Source organism: Coenobita brevimanus, chromosome 21 (assembly GCF_032717465.1).
Source record: "Coenobita brevimanus isolate Jiangsu-jjx chromosome 21, ASM3271746v2, whole genome shotgun sequence".
Taxonomy (NCBI): Eukaryota; Metazoa; Arthropoda; class Malacostraca; order Decapoda; family Coenobitidae; genus Coenobita; species Coenobita brevimanus.
In genome coordinates, this window is record NC_136974.1 from 10,240,117 (window position 1) to 10,262,260 (window position 22,144).

The following is a 22,144-nucleotide window of genomic DNA, read 5'->3' on the forward strand; positions in this document are numbered from 1 at the left end:
TTGAGCCTAAAAGGTATATGGCAATACAGTGTTAATATGATGCCAGTTTGCAAAATGGTGAGGCTCGTTGTCATGTCTTTGGCTTTAGAAACCATGGCATTACGGTTGCGGTAGACTGATAAAGAGATTGGTAGTCGGTAACTGAAGGGCTGAGGCAAATTTGTTTACGTTTTGTATTTTTTTTTTTTTTTAATGCGAGCAAGAAGGAACCAAAGGCCACGAGCCCGAAATAACTGTTCCATCCAAGAGAAAAACAGAATACAAGAGAGAGCTAAATTCAAGATCTGATCATTGCGAGATGTCTGGACACACTGCGTTTGAACGACTGGAGATCATAGGAAGCAGGAAATACAGACAGAGGGAGACAGTTCCAGATTATCGACATATCAGGGTTGCCAGATTTTTTTGAGTTATCGTACTGATGTTTCAAAATTATCGTTTTTCCACCCAAATTATCGTAAAAATATACCGGATGCCTGTGAAAATTATCGTATATTTTTACTGCTACTACTACACTACGCTTTACAGTAATATGATAGTGTTTTAAATTTATATAAACAGCATTATTCTCGTGTAATGAAAAATAAAAAAATGGAAAATCATAAGTTTCGATATCCGTAATGGCTAATATAAATACTGTATACAGCAGGTATCATTTATATTCACTTTAGAAAAGTTAAGTTCATCAAAATTTATTAAATAAAATAAACAGTTCCTCTGTACTATTTACGAATCACTGATTACACAAGATACTTTTAGGTACCCCCTGTGGCGGGGACACAATCTGGCCGCACTATGGGGTGGTACTACTACTCTGCAGCCAAGTTGTGTTATGAAGAATACTGCCACCGTATTCTCTGCGTGTCGTAAAAGGCGACTAAAAGGGGCGGGGTGAGGGGACTAGGGACCCCCTCCTCTGTTTTTTAGTTCCTAAAAAGAGACAGGCCAGAGAAAGGGATGGGGGATGGAGTTATCCCCGTACCCTGAAGATTGGGTCTATGAATGTGCGTGGATTTAGTACAATTGAGGCTAAAAGGGAGGAGATTTGAAGAATGTTTGTGAGAAGAAAGTTGGATGTGTTAGCTTTGAGTGAAACGAAGATGAAAGGGAAGGGTGAGGCTATGTTTGGAAGTGTGAATGGAAGATTGTCAGGTGTTGATAGAGGAAGGGCAAGAGAAGGTGTGGCCTTGTTAATGAGTCCGGAAGTACAGCAGTGTGTGATTGAATGGAAGGAGGTGTCATCGAGACTGATGTGGGTGAAAGCGAAATTTGAACGTGAGTTGTGAGTGTTTGTGAGTGCATATGGGCTTGGTAGTGAAAGGGATGAAGAAGAGAGGGAGTCTTTCTGGAATGATGTTGATGAGTGTCTGCAGAGTTTTGGAGCGAATGTGAATGTGGTAATGATGGGAGATCTGAATGCTAGAGTGGGAAATGCAGCAGTTGAAGGTGTAGTTGGTATGCATGGTGTGCCTGGAAGAAATGTTAATGGGGAACGAATGATAGGGATGTGTGTTGAGCGCGAGATGGTGATTGGAAATACGCTGTTTGAGAAGAAAGATATTTATAAGTATACATGGGTGAGACAGGAGGGTGGAAGGGTTGTTGATAGAGCTTTGATGGACTATGTGGTTGTGTCTAGGAATGTAATAGAGAGATTGTTGGATGTAAGAGTTCTGAGAGTGGAGGGTGGAGGTATGTCTGACCACTAACTGGTGGTGGGAAAGTTAAGAGTAGGTAAGAGATGGGTGAGAGCTAGGAGGGTTAGGTGTGGCAGGGAGGTTTTGAAAGTGAGTGAGTTGGATAAAAGAGAGAAAAAGATAGAGTATCAGGAGAAACTGAAAGATGAGTGGAACGCACTGAAAGATCAGGAAAATGGCAGTGTGGAGGAGGAATGGCAGTTGTTTAAGAGTGCTGTGGTGGGGCATGCAGAAGAGGTGTGTGGTGTTAGACGTGTGGGTGGTGGTGTAAGAAAAGGAAGTGAATGGTGGTGCGAGGAAGTAAGTATGGCTGTGGCTGAGAAGAGACGTGCATATGAAGTGTGGCTGCAGAGGGAGGATGAGAGGTCATATGAAAGGTATAAGGAAAAGAGGAATAGGGCGAGAAGGGCTGTGCGTGATGCTAAAGTGGCAGCAGATGAGAGGTGGGGTAGGCGGCTGACAGAGAATTTTCAACAGAATAAGAAAATGTTTTGGAAGGAGGTGAAAAGGGTGCGAAAGGGAGAGTCTGGGAAGGAAGAACGAGTAAAAGCAGAGTATGGAAGGATGTTAATTGAGATGGATGCAGTAAGGAAGAGATGGGCAAAGTATTTTGAAAGATTGTTAAATGTAGAGGAGGAAAGGGTGGCTGAGATTGTGGCAGATGGAAGGGTGCAAGGAATAAATGTGTTGGGAGAGTTGAATGATTCTTTGATCACGAAGGAGGAAGTGGAGAAGGCAGTAAAGGAGATGAAAACAGGGAAAGCTGCAGGTATGGATGGATGTGCTGTTGAATGCCTGAAGAGTGGTGGAGTGACCATTGTTGAGTGGTTAGTAAGATTGCTGAATGTGTGCTTTGTGAACGGTATGGTGCTAATTGACTGGGCAAGTGCTTGTGTGGTCCCGTTGTATAAAGGCAAGGGTGATAAGTATGAATGTACTAGCTTTAGGGATATAAGTCTGTTGAGTGTTGTAGGTAAGGTTTATGGTAGAGTGTTAATTATGAGAGTTAGAGAGGGTACAGAGGGAGTGAATGGTGATGAGCAGTGTGGCTTTAGGAGGGGGAGGGGATGCGTGGATCAGGTGTTCGCTGTGAGACAAGTGTGTGAAAAGTATTTAGCGAAAGGCAAGGATGTGTTTTGGGCATTCATGGATTTAGAGAAAGCTATGATAGAATTGATAGGGAGGCTTTGTGGACTGTTTTAAGATTCTATGGTCTTGATGGTAGGTTACTAAAAGGGGTGAAAAGTTTTTATGTAAATAGTAGAGCGTGTGTAAGAGTGGGAAATGCTGTGAGTGACTGGTTTCCTGTGAGAGTGGGGCTGCGACAGGGATGTGTGATGTCGCCTTGGTTGTTTAATATTTACATGGATGGTGTTGTAAGGGAAGTGAATGCAAGAGTTTTAGGTGGAGGTCTGATTCTGGTGAATGTTGATGGTGGAGAGTGGAATCTGAAGCAGCTGCTGTTTGCAGATGATACTGCACTGGTGGCTGATTCAGAGGAGAGATTGAGACAGTTGGTAGAGGAGTTTGGAAGGGTGTGTGAAAGGAGGAAATTGAAAGTAAATGAGAATAAGAGTAAAGTGATGAAGTGTACGAGGTTGGTAGATGGTAGGGGGATGAATATAGCTTTGAATGGCGAGTTGCTTGAGGAGGTAGAGTGTTTTAAATATCTAGGGTCACATGTTGCTGTGGATGGAAGAATAGATGCAGAAGTGAAGTTTACAAAAAATGAAGTAGGAAAGGTGCTGGGAGGAATGAAAAAAGTGTTTAAATGTCGTTCGCTTAGAATGGATGTAAAGAGAAGGTTGTATGAGGGTGTTGTGGTACCGACTGCATTATATGGGGCTGAAACATGGAATATGGGTGTAGCAGAGAGGAAAAGTTTGAATGTAATGGAGATGAGGTGTCTGAGGAGTATGTGTGGAGTGACGCGTATGGATTGACGCGTATGGATCGAGTGCGAAATGATGAAGTGCGATGGAGAACTGGAGTTGTTCGGGAGATGGCTGGTAGAGTTGAGCAGAGGGTTTTGCGATGGTTTGGGCATATGGAGAGAATGGATAATGAGCGATTGGTAAAAAAGATAACTAGATCTGATGTGAGAGGTGTAAGGCTGAGAGGAAGACCACGAATAGGATGGAAGGACAGTGTGAAGAGAGCACTGGATGCGAGAGGGATGTCTGTTGAGCAAGGAAGAGTGGCTGTGCGTGACAGAAATAAATGGAGAGAAATTGTGAATGAATAAGTGATGGCGCAGCCCTGAGGGGATATTCTCCCGCATTTGGTCGGATCAGCTAGTCAGGCCAGGTGCGGGTAAGGGGATGGGTCTGTTATGATGTGGCAGGGGTAAAGCAGCTCTGCTGTCGGGCCCTGCTGCGGATGTCACTGATTGCATTGCGCAGTTGACCCTTGTGCGGTGTGGTGCGGTGAGGATCTGTCCGTTCTCCCCTTGGGGCTAAGATGCGAATGAATGTGTTTGAATGGATGAGTAAATGGGGAGTGTGTCGTCCTGTCTCGGCTACGTCCCTTTCCTTGGGGGAAGCAGCCTAGGTATATAGATAGATAGATAGATAGACTTCTTTCTTGGTATCAGAATAAACATTTCTTTTATACTTTATACAATCACACAAAAATTCTTTAACAATTTCTTTCTCGGTATCAAAATAAATGCCTCCTGACATGTATGTGACACATTTGTATACTGACACGGAACAGGACATTTATGTCAGATGAAAACACTTTTTATCCTGTTCGTTACGATATTCACACTTGTTAACAGAATTCCATATCGTTGTTTTCTTTGTCTGGTCTTGCACTTTAACATGTACAAGAACAACTTTAAATTGTAAAAGAACAGTGGCCTAAAACTATACCATATAACTTACCTTTTTCTTTTTGTGTGGCGTTACAGGAAGCACCTTCTGCTCACTGTTCTGCTCCTTATCACCCATATTAGAAGACATGGAAACGGTGTCTGATTTCTGCCCCTAGTAGTGAGCCTGTCACTGAGGCGCTGCATCCAACAGCTTCAAGGTGACGACTGACGAATATCAAACCGTAACGGTCAACCGTCCATGTGACTCGGAATGTGCCTGTACATTTCGTACAGTACAACAAGCTTAGCTACCTCATAGACACAATTACCATATGTTCACTATGGAAAATTACGATTTCTCATTTTACAGTTAACATAATATTTATGGAAAATATTTACCCTTGATGAAAAGGCTTTTTTTTTTTTTTTTAATTATCATGTTTTAAAATTAAAACCATCTATCTATTGTCAGACGCCTTAATCCCTTATACGGGGTGGCCACAAACAAATTGCCTCCGCGTCACCCTGTCCCCCACCATTTCACTGCCCTGCACCCAATTCACACCCCCTTCTCTCATATACCTATCCACTCCATCCCTCCATCTCATCCTTGGATTTCCCCTCCCTCTCTTCCCCTCCACCTCACTCACATACACTCTCCTCGTCAGTCTCTCACTCTCCATCCTCTCCCCATGGCCAAACTACATTAATGTGTTTTCCTAACGCTTCCTATCACATCCACATCCCCAAAACAATGCTCCTTCACATCCTCATTTGTCAGTCTCTCTCTCCATGTGACTCCACAGGCTCCTCTCAAATAACTCATTTCCACTGCAGCCACTCTTGACTTGTGTCCCTCCAACAACGTCCAAGCTTCACGTCCATACGTTAGAGTTGGTATCACAATACTGTCATGTAATAACTTTTTCACTACCATGCTCACTTTCCTGCTTCTTATCACTGCTTTCAAAGAACCAGCAACCTGTCTTCCTTGTTGTACCCTTTCAAGCACTTCTCCCTCCAAACTTCCATCCTTACTCATCACACTACCCAAGTACTTAAACATACTCATATTTTCCATTTCCTCACCATCCAACTTCACTGTACATTCACTGACTTCACCTCTCTCAAAGACCATAACTTTACTCTTCCCTACATTCACCTTTAGATTCCTTTTCTTACACACTCTCCCAAACTCATCCACCAAGCCTTGCAGCTGCCATTCGTCTTCACTTAACAACGTAGTATCATCTGCAAACAACAGTACAGGAAGTTTCCAAACACTGTTCTTTCTCAGGGCCACTCCAACATCCACTGCCCTACCTTGTATCTCTTTTATAACCCCATCCATATACACATTGAACAACAAATGAGCCATGACACATCCCTGTTTCAATCCAACCTTCTAATAGAAAAACTCACGCAGTTCACTATCCACGCATTGCAGCCACACCAACCTCATACATACTCTTCACAGCATTCATCAACTTTCCATCTACTCCATATATTCTTAATACTTTCCACAATCCTTGTCTATCCACCCCGTCATATGCTTCATCAAATCCACGAAGGCCACATACAACTTCTTTCCCATCTCTGGACACTTTTCCACTAAAGATCTAAGAATGAATATCTGATTTACACAACCTCTTTCCTTCCTAAAGCCTCCCTGTTCTTCAACTACTTCCTCTGTTATTTCCCAAACTCTGTCAATAAGTATCCTGCCGTATACTTTTCCTATTACACTAAGAAGACAGATGCCCCTATGATTACCACACACTTCTTTTTTCCCATTCTTTTTGTACAGGGGAATAATTATACCTGACTTCCAATCCTCCAGGACTCTCCCTTCCTCCGAGGCCAATCTGCACATCTTCCACATCCATTCTACTACTATCTCTCCCCCATGCTTCAGCATTTCACCACATTCTCCATCAATTCCTGGGGCTTTTCCCATTTTGACTTTCTTCATTGCTTCCACAATTTCCATCCTACTGATTTCTTCTTGTTTTCTCACCTCCTTCCTCCTCCCAGCCATGCCCCAGCCACTTATACTCACATTACTTTCATTCTCTATGTTCAACAATTCAGTAAGTGTTCACTCCTCCTGCTCACTTTTTCTCCCTTCTCAACTAGCAATCTGCCATTTTTATCTTTCACTTCCCTACTAACTTCATTGCCACCCTGTCTGACTGTCTTTTCCTCTTTCCAGAACATTTTCTTACATGCCCTTCACTTGACACTCAAATTCCTTCCAAATTCTTCATCCACTCTCTTCTTACTCTCTCTTACTAATCCTTTCACCTCTCTCTTCCTTTCTACTTACAGCTCTCTCTTCCGTCTCTCAACTTCTTCCATGCTCCTATTTCTCATCCATTCATTATATGATTTTTTATTTTGTGCCACAGCCTGTCTCACCTCTTCATTCCACCACGCTGTTCCTTGCACCCCCTTTCGTCTTCTCTTCACCCCACACACCACCTCACATGCTGCACAGATTTCTTCTGTGAATATCTTGCACATATTCCATGTCCCCCATCTGCTTCAATTCATATTAACCCAATCGTTCCTCTACTTCTCTCTTATATTTTGCCTTTTTCTCATCCTCTTGTAACCTTTCCACTCTCCTTGCCTATACTCCTTCCTCTCGTCCTTCCCTTCTCCTTTTTCTCCATTTTACTTGGACCTTGATTCTGACCACCCCCAAGTGGTGGTTAGAAAGTCCACTCCCCGAACCTCTATATGCTCTTGCATCCATTACACATCTTCGCATGCTTTCATCCACACACATATACGTAATCAATAACTGCCGTCCTTTCATTCACTGCACCATCCACCCTTCTCATCATTCGCCATGTACGAGGGGTGATTAGAAAGAAATGACAGTGAGTCCATAAACTTTTATTAGCATGAAGAACTATCAAACTATGACTCACATTCCTTCAAAGTACTCCCCTCCAACCTCTATGCAGCGTTCCATTCTCTTTCTCCACTTCATGAAGCAAGCGTGGTACTCTGAAGACGGTATACTTCGGAGTTCTGAATTGACGGTCCGTGCCAAGTCTTGGATGCGATGAAATTGCTTCCCAGCGATGGCAGATTTAATTTTTGGAAACAACCAAAAGCCACAGGGAGCCAGGTCAGGGGAGTAGGGTGGGTGGGGGAGCAGAGTTATACCTTGTTGTTCCAGGTACTGCATAGTGAGGCGAGCTTTGTGGGGTGCAGCATTGTCGTGGTGCAGCAAAAGGCGAGACCGACGGCGGGTTGGTGCTGTGTTGGCCTTGTGTTCCAAGACTTGTGGAAGGACCTGGTCTGTGTAGTATTGGGCTGTGATAGTGGACTTTTCAGACATCACATCCACGCATATTGGTCCTTGAGAATTGAAAAAGATGGTGAAAAGGCACTTCCGGCTGCGAAATCCTTCCTTCAAAATCTGAGGTCGAGGGTCTTCATCGCCCAACCACACCATGTTTGACTGCTTGTCACGGGTTGTGAAGAATGAAATCCAACATTCATCTCCAGTAGCAACATCTGAGAACCGTTTTGGACCATTTGGTTCAAATTCAGCAAGCCAGACACGACAAATCCTCACCCGTTCAGCCTTTTGCTCATCAGTCAACAAATGGGGTATCCATCGACAACACTTCTTCCTCAGGTGTAATTGTTCATGCACGATGTCATATGCACTCCCATAACTGATATCAAGCTCCAAGGCTAAGAACCTAAGAGTTACAGTTGGATCCTCGTCAATGATGGACCGTGCACGGACAGTTGTTGCTCGGTCACGGATGTCCGGGGGCGTCCAGAGCGTTGTTCATCTTTCAATTCAGTTTTTCCTGCTGTGAAAGCACGAATCCAGCGGGAAACAGTTTCCAGGGAAGGAGTAGTGTCTGGATAAACTTGTAATAATTCCCCTCGAATCTCTGTTGCTTTCTTTCCCAGTTTCCACCTCGTAAAAATGTAGAACCTGCAGCCTTCTTTCGAGTAATCCATGTTTCTGGCCAGAGAGCAAAAACAAGAGTGAAGCATTCACTCACAACAATAAAACAAGAAAAGTCAGGCATACGGCGACAAGTTCAAACTCGTAAGGACAGGCAACTCTGCACTCTCCTTGCTCCCCTACCTCCCATCATTCAAGGTTTTCATGTTATATCACGAACTGTCATTACTTTCTGATCACCCTTCGTATACCTGTGGATCATATTCTGTCTGAAGAGGGTATTAGCTATCACAGGAGGACTACTGGGCCTTGAAAGCAGGCTGTGAAGCCTATGCCCAGATTCGGACACATAAAAAAAAAAAAACCTCCCAGCACAAATGTCCACTACGTCACTGCCATTCTCATCTATCTCAGCAGGCACACCCCACTCACCAACTACTCCATCCACCTTCACATTCCGTACTTTACCATTCATATCACCAATCAAAAATACTCTCTCATTCCTTTCAAATTGATGCCATGAAACACAGAATTATCGTACAGAACATACGATAATAAGAAAAGGTATCGTACATCGTACCAGGGGCAATTTAATAGTACATGTACGATAATTATCGTACGCATGGCAACCCTGCGACATATGCAGAAAATTTATATCCCCTTCCATAATGCAATAAGTTTGTAATGTTAAACATTGCTTCAGTTTATTAATAAGCCATATTAAACAATAAATGCCACAATTCAAGCCTGTACTAACTCACGGTTATAACACATTGGTACTTGCTAGATGTGGTGGAAACTCGAACTCCTAGGAACAGCTGTTACTTTTAAGAAAGTTACTTTTAAAGTTATTTTCGAAAAGCTTCTAGGAATAAAAGGTACTTAGAAGTAATTCTAGGAATAACCCTAGCAGGAGTTGTAGGATTGTTTATTAATACCGACCCAAGACGCATAGCACCTTGTATATCTAGTGTAATTAAGATGTTTTTCAAATATCAGTATCCCCGCTTGTTTGCCATGGAGTTACTTCCATGTCTCTGCAGAAAGGATGAGAGGCTGATTATTGTGACCAGCATTGAGGTAACTGTTTATTTTTCTCATTTTTATATTCTCCATCAGTTTAATTCTCTACCTGACATTCCTTTCCCCTTTGTTTAGTTAGGGATGCACCGAATATCCGGTAGATATCCGGCATCCAACTTATCCGGCCACACAACAGCAACAACCCCCCCCCCCATGCTCTTTTCCCTCTTCCTAATACACGCCTCCAACTTCATTCTTCATGTCGTCCTCGGTGTACCCCTTCTTCGACCCCCAGCCACCTCACAATTATACACCCTCTTGGTTAGTTGTCTACCCTTCATTTGCTCCAAATGCCCAAACCACCTGAGGATGTTTCTCTCCACCACTCCCACCACATCCACATCCACACGTTTTTTGCAACAGTCGTTCATTTGTCCGCCTTCTAACTCCACATGCACCCCTCAGGTAGCTACAGTATTTTCACCCTTCTAATCCTCAACTTCTGTCCCTTTAGCAATGCCCAGGACTCACATCCATATGTAGGGGTTAGCACCAACAAGCTGTCATGCAATGACCTCTCCATTGCCATGCTAGTCACTGTGCAGTGTCCTTGTAACTCTCCTACCATTCTGCACCATTTCCCTCACTTCATCATCCATATTACCAGCTGTTTTCACCACACTACCCTGGTAGTGTAGCTCCCCGTTATCTTACATAAGCATAAGGTTTTCTTTTTCGCTTAAGTAACAGTTAAACTTTTATATCACTTCACTAAAATATTTAGTAATTATAACAGCTAAAGAATCAAGTTTAAATTGCCTGTAATATGCCGAATATCCAGCCGTTATTCAGGTCGGATATCTGGTATACGGCTTTTTAAATTTGCCAGATATCCAGTATCTGGCTATCCAGCAAATTCAATATTCATTGCATACCTAGAATACAACTATCAATGCTACAGCCAGCAAAAGGGTCAAAGGGAAGCGAACATTGCTGAGCCAAGATGTTATTGTCTTCCTAATTGGATTTCTTTTATATTTTCAGAACATCAAGTCTCCAGCTCCTGTTCTTGTTGCAGTGGATCATGAAAATCAGCTGTATATTGATGGTAACCGCGTCTTTAGAACCAAAACAACAAAATTCATCAGTGTCTTAGAAGCATTATTCCAGGCCTACTGGGTATGTACTTTAAAATACCCTAAAGAAATTAACAAAACAATGCTATTTTCAGGTAAATTTTTGTTCAAGAACACAGTAAAGGTGCCAGTGACAAATTCAACTTGAGCAAAGAAGCTCGGAATGCACTCTTAGGTTTATACAGAATGAACAATTTGTTTTTTCAGTTAATTTTTAACCTGTGGCACTGGGTAGCTCATAAATTATAGCCTGTGGCACTGTGTAGTTATAAGGTAGTTCCTATGGTTACTCTCCATCTTAGAATACAGAAACTGATTACACACCACAGTATGTGCTTGAGATGGTCAATAAGTATTCAAATTTCACCTGAGGAGTTACTTCCCTCAAAATGATATGTGATTACACCATAATTTCCCACGGATCATTGAAACTAAGACACATTTTGGATGCATGTAGCAGTCGTTTAATGTTATATTCCAGAACATGTAGAAGTTTATTAATTAACTTTCATGTGACACCATTTATATGTATCTATACCTTTATTGTAAATGTTTTTTTATTGTAAATGTTTTTATTATTGCTTGGAACATGGTATTGTGAAATGATTGCTAAATGCATTGGAGTACGGGTGCATATATTTATGAATTTGACTCTTTCATGACCCAATTTGGTAGATTTTTGTTCAGAAGGTAGGACGAGAAGGGATGGGTTGAGGCAGTGCAGTGGGTGGGGCAGAGAATACTCTAGTAAAAGGACAATTATTCTCAGTTTTACCCAAGCTAAAGGTAAAGTACTGAATATTTTATCCCAGGAAAAGGTAATTATTCAAAAGTTTAGCCAATAAAAAAGTAAAGTTGTAATTAATCATACCCTGTAAAACAGTAATTTGTAACCAAATTTCCCGCATAAAAAGGGTAAATGAGAAGGGTACAGTTCGATGAAGTATACCTTAAAAGGGTTAGCCAGGTTGACCAAGAAGTGTACCCTTTTTTTTTTTTTACCCCTATCATACTCTTTATTTCTTATAGTGTAGGGGAATAAAGAGAAGGGTTTGCTGTCAGTTGTCTCAGAGTGTCGAGACTCAGTTCGGAAAAGGTGAAGTTTAGAGGAGGAGGGGTGGTGCACAACAGAAAGCGGAAAGGATGCAAATGTTGCAGAAATAAATAAGTAAGACAGTGGTTCCAGGCATCTCGCCTGGTCGTCCCCAGGAGAGGGGCAGATGGTGGGGGCTTTGTCTCCCCCTCCCTCGGGGGGACTCCGAGGCTTGGTGATATGACTCCATTTTTAGTAAAATTTTGAATAGGAAGTGTAGTGTGCAATATGCATGTAGTTTGGTGTTGACAGTTAGAGGAAGTTGTATTGGAGAGCATGTTGACTCACTTTCTGTGTGGAGGAAACACTAAAAAAGTTCAGCAAAAGGGGATAGTCAGAAGCTAGTCCCGAGGGATGATGAAACGGGAGCTCCAGCTCTCCCTATCATCAGCTTTCCATCCACCTTAGGAGTACCGCCCTGATCGACTAGAGCTAGTCTACTCCCTACAATAAACATGAATTGTCAGCAAGATTGCCACTGGAGCGCCTCTGACGGAGCCCATACAGAATTTGAGATGACAGGGACATCCAAATCTTCTTTTTGAGGATAAGCTGAGTTACTGGAAATAGGAGAATGAGCAATGGAAATATGAGAACAATCACTCATTTTTAGAACAGGTTGAATGAGAGCAAACTGATGAAAGATACCTGCTTTTCGTAAGTCTACAAGCATCCAGTTCCATTTAGTTAATCAAAATCTGACACCAAATAAATATCTAGACAAGTATAATTTTCAGTTTTGGGTCAATCATTTTCCGTTTGTTTTTCTCTCTGCCTGTTACCTCCTTTTCCTTTCCAGGAACTGGAAGTCAAAGAAACCTGGTTTTGACATTTTGGTGCTACTCTTAGGAAGGGATGATATTTCCGGACTCTGAGCATTATGCCCCCCCCCCTTTTTACATATATATATTTATGGCACTGCATTTTGTTTCACCTTCATTTCCCTCTCTCTCTCTCTCTCTCTCTCTCTCCCAACTGAGGGAAGTCACCTTGACGCTGTGGCCGGGCTTGAAGCATGGCTGGCCGTGCCACCTACTCGGGAGGCATGCCTACCTTTGTAGGGTTTGGTATTTGTCAGCCCTGTGGATCAAGATCTCCCTACATCACTGGTGAGGAGGCCTACTGGTGCTGTTAGTCCTTGCCCATTTGTTATCTAGGGCGGGACTGTTGCCTACCCACATGTTTGCCATGCATGGCATCCTGTAATGCTGGGAGATGGGAGTCCTGGGGATTGAGCGCCCTGCAGCTAGCAGTACACCTCCTTGGTCCCTTACTCTGACTAAACGGGTGGCCTGCTTGGCCCAAACCAGGTCAATTGGCTGGTCATGTGTTGGCTAGGGTCAAGTGGGCAATGGGGGGCCTGATGGCTTCTTTCGTCCTGGAGTCACCGTTGCCCAGGTCCCCCAGTGGTTACTTGTGTACACTCCCCTGCTATCCCTGAGGTCACCTGTGGCATATGGCCTCCCCTTGTTGGGCTCTGTGGTGGGTTGGGGGTGGGGAATGAAGTTTTTTTAGTTTATCATTATGGCTAATATTAATGTGCCCCGACTGGCCTCTCTCCCAGATCTTAGCACGTCTTCTCGTCCTTCTGTTGTTGCCACCCTGGAGCCCTTCCAGGTTCTATGTGGCTTCGTGGGGGATTCGGCCTCCCCTGCCTTGCCTTCCTGGTCCGGTGGCTCCCGTAACAGGGGTCGCAGGCGTGGGTCAAGGAATATACCCGGCCCTCAGGGCCCCCATGATTGACATTCGGATAATATTTTGATTGCTCCTTCTCTTGCACCTTTTGTCAAGTTCTTAGTCATTCGTGGCCCTGCTGGAGTAGACCTCAGAAAGTGCGATATTTTTTTAACACATCGAGAACTGGTCGCTGCATGTGGTGCGGCCCCTAAAGTGATTCCACAGACTGACGGCAGTTTGTTGGTAGAGGTGTCTGACCCTTCTCTGAGTGTGACTGTTCTATCGTTATCCATGCTTTCTGGTCAATCAGTTACATGCATCCCCCATGCTTCATTAAATCACTCTCGTAGCATTATCTGTGCCAAGGAACTACTGATTTGAGATGAGGCATGCCTTGCTGAAGAGTTGTCTGTCCAGAATGTAATGGCTGAGAGGATTAAGAAGATAAATGGTGACCTTGTGCCAACTCCATCCTTGATTACGACTTTTGATTCATTGAGTTTCCCTGCTCTTCTTAACGTTGCATGGTACGGGTACAGAGTTAGTCCCTATGTCCCTATGCCTATTAGATGTTTCCATTGCCAGCATTTGGGTCATATTGGCAGAACTTGTAGGCGCCTTACCCTGGGTCTTTCAGCAGTCTGCATGTTGTGTGGTTTAGATGTTCATGATAGTGTAGAATCCCTGGTCCTGTATCTTGCATCAGTTGTGGTGGTGAGCATGCTGCTTCTTCTAATCTTGTGAACATTGCAAAATGGAACATGAAATTTTGTCTCTCAAAGCCACAGAGAGGCTGAGTTTCCCCGAAGCTAAGGACTGTGTCATATCACTGTATGTCCGGCCTGGTGTGTCCTTTGCTACTATTCTTTCTAGGTCAAAGCCCTCTGTGCACCGTCTTGGGACTCCAGCTCCTCTCACTGACCTTTCTCTTCGTCCCTTGTCCGATACTAGACATCCTACTACTCCTCCTTGTAGTCTCCCAAAGACTCCGGTATCTTTGCAGTCTGCATCTCGTCCAGCTGCTGCTCCTGTACCAGCTGCTATTCCTGTACTGGCCGCTACTCCTGTACCAGCTGATACTCCGCTACTCCTGTACCAACTGCTGCTCCTGTACCATCTGCTCACTCTGCTACTAGTGTACATTCTCCCCTACAGTGTGCTTCTACAGTTTCTACTGTGTCCTCAAGTTCTGGCATAGAGATGGAGGTTGCATCTGCCAACCTCAAACAGGTGAGGAGTGAGGAGTCTTTGGGTGATTCCCCTCCTTCTAAGGTTCAAACTTCTGTACAACATTTTTAGGATTCTGAGGGAACTCTTCGCTCGGTGACCCAGGCAGTGATGGTGTTTAAGTCGGGGAGTGTTTGTGATGGTCTTTCTAGGATTTCAGTCCCTACCTCTTGCTCAGGTTGGTGAGGTCTGGGTTTTTAGTTACTCAAAGGGCTCAGTCACTTGCTCCCTCTAATCTGTCACCTGGCAGCTGGCCTTCAGTTGATTTGGTTGGGGAGGGTCCAGTTGGCCCCGAGGTGCTGGCTGGACCCCCCACGTCGAGATGAGGACAGGGTGAGTGGATCTTCCAGGAAAATCTCCGTGCCTCGGGCTCATTCTGGCGTTGGGTGGGACTTTTCTCGGGGTAAGGGTTCTTTCACTCATGGAAACTCTAAATTTTCATTGTCTTCTCAGTTGGTAAGGGAGAGCTCCACACCTAGGAGGAAGAGCTTTCATACTCTTCCTAACGAGATTGATACATAGCCTTGGTGTTTCTCAGTTCATTTTATTTAATACTAATCAGTATGGCTCAATCAGTACCAATTTGTCTTCAGTGGACTTGTAGAGGTGCCATGGCAAATTGGGAGAAATTGCAGTTATTACTGTCCTCTCTGAGCCTGCTCTGTGTCTGTCTCCAGGAGACAATGGTGGAGAATAGACTGTTTCCTTCTCTCAGGGTGTATGAGGTCTTCCATGTATCTCTTCCTGGCAGTCACAGTGGTGGACAGACCATTTTGTGCAGATCTGATGTCCCCTTTATTTCCTTTGCGATACAGTCTCCCCTTCAAGGTCTAGCAGTGCAGATGCACGTTGGGAGGTGTTATACCATCTGCTGTCTGTACCTTCCACCTTCCGTTCCTGTTATGCATGCTGATCTGGAGACCCTTATCAGTTAACTTTCACCCCTTTCTACTCCCTGGTGACCTTAATGGCCGCCATCCTTTGTGGGGTGACTCATTTTCAAATCTCTGGGATTATCTTCTTCCCTTTTTGGTTGGAGATTTAGATTTGAATGTCCTAAACGATGGGAGACCAACCCATTTTCATGTTCAGACTGGCACGTATTCTGTCAGTGACCTCACCATCTCCACCTCTGACTGTGCCCTTGAATTTTCTTGGGAGGTCTTGGATGATCTGCTTGGTAGTGACCATTATCCTGTGTTTGTCCAGTCTACTATCTCTGTTCCTGCAGCCCGTATGCCACGCTGGTTACTGGATAGGGCTGTTTGGTCTTTCTTTGAGGAGCTATGTGTATTTGCGTACAGGGTTACTGATTTTTCAATTATCAATGATGCTGAACGTTATTTTACTAAGACTCATTCCTCAGCAGGGGTTCATTCCATTCCACCAACTTCTGGTGCTTTTTCTTGGAGACCTGTGCCATGGTGGAATGATGACTGCTCTATACCAAAGGAACTTATAAAGTGGCTGCCCTTCGATATTTTGCCAATCGTGATGTTTTTCTAAAAATCCAGTTTGCAAAGCATGTGCTCACAATAGATGGGTCATGAAGAATGCTCATCATAACTCGTGGAGGTCGTATATTTCTTCAGTTACATGATTCTACAGTTACTTCCACTATTGCAATGCCTATGGTGTGGAAAAATGTGCGAAAGATTTCTGGTAGATTTTTGCCCCCCTCCCCACCAATATTGCTACTTCACAGAAATCTTGTGTCTGCACCAGATGCAGTAGTCTCTGCTCGTGCAAAATAGTTTTGTGCTATCTCAAAAAAGGATCCTTCTAAGCCGTGTGCTAGCTTTCGTTGGAATCAGGAGAGGCTGGATCTTGACTTTTGCTCTCACGGCAGAGAGCCTTATAATTTAGACATCAGCATCCGTGAGCTGCGTGCTGCCCTCTCGGAGTGTGGTGACACTGTTCCTGGGCCTGACAACATTCCATATGCTCTGCTCCATCAACTGCTGACTGACTCCATACAATTTTTATTGGAGCTTTTTAACAGGGTTTGGAGTAAGGGTTCAGTTCCTAAGAGTTGGAAGTTGGGTATTGTCCTCCCCATTCCCAAGCCTGGTAAGGACCATTCACATGTCTCCAACTATCGTCCTATTTGTTTAACATTGTGCATGTGCATGCTGTTCGAAAAGTTGGTCAATGTCAGGCTTGTGTGGTTTCTGGAGAAGGGTTGCTTTCTCCTTCGCAGAGTGGCTACCGTAAATTACGGTGTTCTTTGGACAACCTTATCAGGCTCGAGGCATCGATCTGTGAAGCTTTTGCCTCTATGCAACATCTTGTGGGTGTGTTCTTTGACCTTGGGAGGCTTATGACACAGACTGGTACCATGACATCCTCCAACTACTTCATGCCTTTGGTTTACGTGGTCGCCTGACTGTGTTGATTGGAGATTTCTTGACTGATCGTGTGTTTCGGGTCCGTGGGGGCTCCACCCTCTCTGCACCACTGTGCCAGGAGGAAGGTGTCCCACAGGGGAGTATCCTAAGTATTTCCCTGTTTGTGGTGACCATCAATGGTATTCTTGACACTGTGCCTGCCAGGATATCCTCATCCCTTTATGTGGATGACTTAGCTATATGGTTTTCTGGCTCCCGCATATCTGCTATTGAGCAGCACATGCTACTTGCCTTGGACAAGATTTCTGCCTGGGCCACTTCCAAGGGTTTTCGGTTTTGCCCCTTCTAAGATTGTGGCTATGCACTTCTGTAGGATGAGAGGGGTACACCTGGACCCTGATCTCCAACTTTGTGGCAGGAGACTCCGTTGTGTGGCAGAGATGAAATTCTTCGGCCTGACGTTTGACTGCCGTTTGACTTGGATTTCACACTTGGCAAATCTTAAAGCATCATGTATGAAGGCTCTCAGTCTATTGAGGGTTCTGTCCCATATCTCTTGGGGTGCTGATCAGAGGACACTCTTGCATTTGTTTCAGGTTTTTGTAAACTTTAAGCTGTCATATGGCTACGAGGTCTACTCTTCTGCCACAGAGTCCAGACTAAAAATTCTAGATGCTGTCTATCGTGCTGGTCTTCATCTTGCAACTGGGGCTTTTCGGTAATCTCCGATTCCCAGCTTGTTGGTGGAAGCTGGTGTGCCTCTCTTAGATCTACTGCGTCATTCTATTGCAGCACAGTGCTGGCTCTGGATCTGTCGCCTGCCAGACTCACTTGTCTGTAAGTGTGTGATGCAGCAGTCTTGTTTTTTGTATTATAGTAGACACCCCGCATGCCTCGTCCATTTGGCTATAGGGTTTGGGATATCATGGAGGAGTTTGGTTTGTCGGCAGTACCTGTCTGTCCTGTGCGGATCCTGAGGGTTGAACCATGGATCTTGCTAAAGGTATTTTTCTGCAGGTTTTTTGCAGGCCCAAAGGTTTCTGTTGCTCCTCAGTCTCTTTCACAGTTATTTTTAGAACATTCTTCTAGTCATGGTGGTTCTGTCCCTGTCTATACTGATGGCTCTAAATCCGCTTCTGGTGTTGGTTTTGTAGTGTTTCCCAATTTTAGCCGTGGAGGTAGTTTTCCTGTGGTTGCCTCAGTTTTTACTACAGAGTTGTCAGCTATCAATTTAGCCCTGAACTTGGTGTTTGTTCACCATGGCAATTATTTTACTATTTTTAGCGACTCTCAAGGGGCGGTTTTGGCTCTGGACTCTTTAAACTCTTCCCATCCTACAGTTTTAGCTATTTTGGGGTGGCTCTTCCTCATTCGTCGTCAGGGGAAGATAGTGGATTTCTGCTGGGTTCCCGCACATGTTCGTGTCATGGGTAATGAAAGGGTACATGCACTGCTAATGCTGCAGCTTTGCGACTTGTGCATGCTCTTTGTCCTCTGACTGCTACTGATTTACGTGCTCCACTACTGTCTGCTGTTCGTGCTTGTTGGCGGTTGCCGTGGTATAGGGTTCCTGTCAACAAGCTACGGGAAGTCACCCAGCTCGTCTTTCAGAGAGTTTCCCCTACAATGCCTCGTAAGTTAAAGACTGTTCTGGCTCACCTTCGCATTAGACATACCAGGCTCACACTAGAGTTCCTGATGTGTGGAGGCGTACAGCCATTCTGTGATGACTGTATGGTTTCTCTTACTGTCAGGCACTCGCTGGTTGAGTGTCCCAGTTTGGACGACTTACGTCGGAGGCTGCTACTGAGGCATCAAGGGGAGGGTGGTGTTCACTGTCTCTCTTCGATGCTTGGGGGAGAGCCTGGTACCCTGGAGACGATGAGTTTTTATTTCTGAAGGAGGCTGGCCTCCTTCGCCTTTTATGATTGCATTGTTTTTACTTTGATGTCCAGATTTTAATACAGAGTTTTGATTTTTAATGTTTTTATGTTTCTACTGCCTATATTTTGTTTATACGGCACCATATGACCTTATTGCGATGCCATGTGTTTTCTCTTTCTCTCTCTCTCTCTCTCTCTCTCTCTCTCTCTCTCTCTCTCTCTCTCTCTCTCTATATATATATATATATATATATATATATATATATATATATATATATATATATATTACCTCTTTCACTTATTTTTAACGCATCTATCTATCTCCCTAACTCATTTTTATATTCCTCCCTCAATGACTTTATTATGATTCCCTCATTCACCTTCTATGCTTCTTCCTCATTCACGTTTATATGATTCCAGCTCGGTCTTTAAATACAATTCTGTTATTCATTTTTGCATGTCTATCACGCACATTTGTAAACAAATCTCTCACTCACTTTTTACTTCTTACTCACTTTTCAACTTCCTTGATCCCTCTGAATGTGACCTCCTCCCTTCCAAATCCTAACCTATCTCTCCACGTCAGAAAGTTTGGGCATATTTCACGCCAACACTTAAAGAACCCCACCTCGCACTCTCGGGTTGTGAAGACGAAGTGTTTGTCAGGAAAGGAGAATTTGCTGTGTTTTAATGAAAATATATTTTGATAAAACAACGATGAATGAGAAAGTTGCTCACAATGTTTTTTGTCAATGAACTGAAAAAATGGGAGTGGTTAAAAAGTTTAAGTTCTGTCCTTAGTTCAGTGACAGAAAAGAGAATGTGAAAAAGACGTGGCAAGTATAGTTGCCCATGGTAATAAAGTGAACTTTGCTGTGAAGACCTTGTAAATTACAGGTGTGCAAATGTTACCTTAATGTTATAACTTTACATGGGCATAAGAGTTAAAAAATCAAGAGTGAGAGCAAGAAAAACAAGAAAGTAATGTTAACAAAAGAAACTGTACAGGTCGTACACAAGGCAAAACCAACAGCAATAGATTCAGGAAAAATGTGGAACCAGTATGTCACAACGAAACAACGAATGTTAACAATGAGCTACCAACTTCCATTTGACATATTTAAGAGTAAGACCGGGTTTCTAAAGCCTAGAGAATGATGGTTGGATATAGTAGAGGAATGTGTGATGAGGCATGGTACCAAAACTGATAAAACAAACTAACTCAGAAAGGACAGAAATGGGTGTCCGAAAAATGTGGGGAGATGCACGTCGGAAAGGTCGTACTGTCTTTTTTCTTTGGCAACTAACGGAATGGTTTCTCTCACAGGTATTCTGATGCAAGTTTGGCGTGGATCATTTGGGATGTGAGATGAGATTGTGAAATTTGAGGGAATGAATGATGAAGTAATGGGTTTATAATTCCTTATGCCACAGCATTATTGTAATGATTCAACTTTTGTGCTTTTGTGTTCCCTTTGCGGGATCCTTCCCATTGCATGTATTCGTGAACTGTAGGGTTAGGGCAATATTAACGTGGATGATGAATTCTAACGAAGACATGTCTAACCTTTCCAGTACAAGATAGTATCCATGAACTAAATGAAACTATGTGCCTGTAGGAACAAGATTTTATCATATTTAAAGTGTTTAGTGATGTTTGCTTCAAAAGAATAATATGTTTTTCATCCTTTCTAAGCTGATTGGAATTGTCGGCCGGTAACAAAAATACAGTACTTCAAAGTATGAAGGAGGTGAATGGGGAATTATTCTAATAGAAATGGTTAAACATTCCTTTACTAAGAAAGGGCTCCCCTGAGCTTAATATAATCTGTAGGTAGCAGTTGTATATATATATATATATATATATATATATATATATATATATATATATATATATATATATATATATATATATATATATATATATATATATATATAAAATCCTTGCGAGAGATAAGTAAAGCCTGTTTCGATATTGTGAAGCACAACAGTTTTCCCCTAAACTGAATGAATTATTGTAAACGTAACAAAAATACATGGTGTTCCTTACTTAGCGATCTGGGTACCTTATGTGTTACGAGGATGGCCTAGTGATATATGGACAACCTGTATAATGTAAATACATAATCTTACTGGAAAAAGCTAAAGACGATAATTGCCGTTTAATTTACAATTTCTTTCATAAAGCTGCATGTGGAGAGTGAGCCAATAATGTAGAGCCAGGATTCTGCGGGGCTGCATAATGAGTATATATATATATATATATATATATATATATATATATATATATATGGTATCATCATCAGCATCGTCTTCCTGTAATATATATATATATATATATATATGGTATCATCATCAGCATCGTCTTCCTGTATAGATATATATAGATATATATAGATATAAATATATAGACATCTATCTATCTATCTATCTATCTATCTATATATATATATTACTATATATATATTTCTATATATATATATATATATATATATATATATATATATATATATATATATATGGTATCATCATCATCATCATCGTCTTCTTTTAGCGTCCTCTTCCCAGTACCGCGGCTGGCCGTGATATGAGTCGTCTCCATCTATCTCTGTCCTCTGCTTTTTCTATTTAAACGTCTCCTTCTAGTTCCAGTCTCATAGCCGTTCTCAAATGTTATCCTGTCTTCTTCTGTGCACGTGACCGAACCATCTCAGTCTCATTCTCCGAACCCTATCCTCTATGCTCTCCACTCCACATATTCTCACCTCCTCATTTGACACTGTCTCGCCACTTAACTCTTGCCATATACCTCAGCATCCTCTGATCACAAGTAAACAGGAGCCTCTTCAAATTTGCTGTCAGTGCCCATGTCTCTGCAGCATACAGCAGCAAGTTCAGGTCTGATGCAGGCGCAGTAGATCCTTGGATGGTGAACCAGCAGTATCCCCTAATTCACTAACAGACTGGCCAACTCTCTCCACTTTCTCCAGGCGCTTGTGATCCTGGTAATCACTGCCGCCTCTGCTCCGCCCTCACAGTTCATGGTGTCACCAAGATAGCAGAACTGGTCTACCACTTCCAACACACCACCCTCCACAGTTACCTCCTGTGGTCTCACTGCTGATCCTCTAACACATGCTGGGTACCTGAAGTTCTCTCCAGCTCTCTTTACGTTCCTGAGTCCAGAGCATTTACCATGGCACCACTTTAAGCAACCTAATCACCACACAGAGTTGACATCTACTCCTCCTCCATACTCTCCTCATGGATACCTTCCTTTCTTTGGTCTCGCTTCTGTCTCCCTT

The 22,144-nt window shown here is 43.1% G+C and overlaps 1 protein-coding gene across 1 annotated transcript in view; it reads right to left on the reverse strand.

The window, feature by feature from the left end:
* Positions 1–21,786: 21,786 nt before the first annotated feature.
* Positions 21,787–22,144, reverse strand: part of LOC145392099 (uncharacterized) — a 36,864-nt gene continuing 36,506 nt past the window's right edge. Inside the window, exon 3 of the mRNA XM_080266554.1 lies at positions 21,787–22,044. Within this exon, the coding sequence (XP_080122680.1) occupies positions 21,787–22,044 (258 nt within the window). The remainder of the gene's footprint in view (positions 22,045–22,144) is intronic.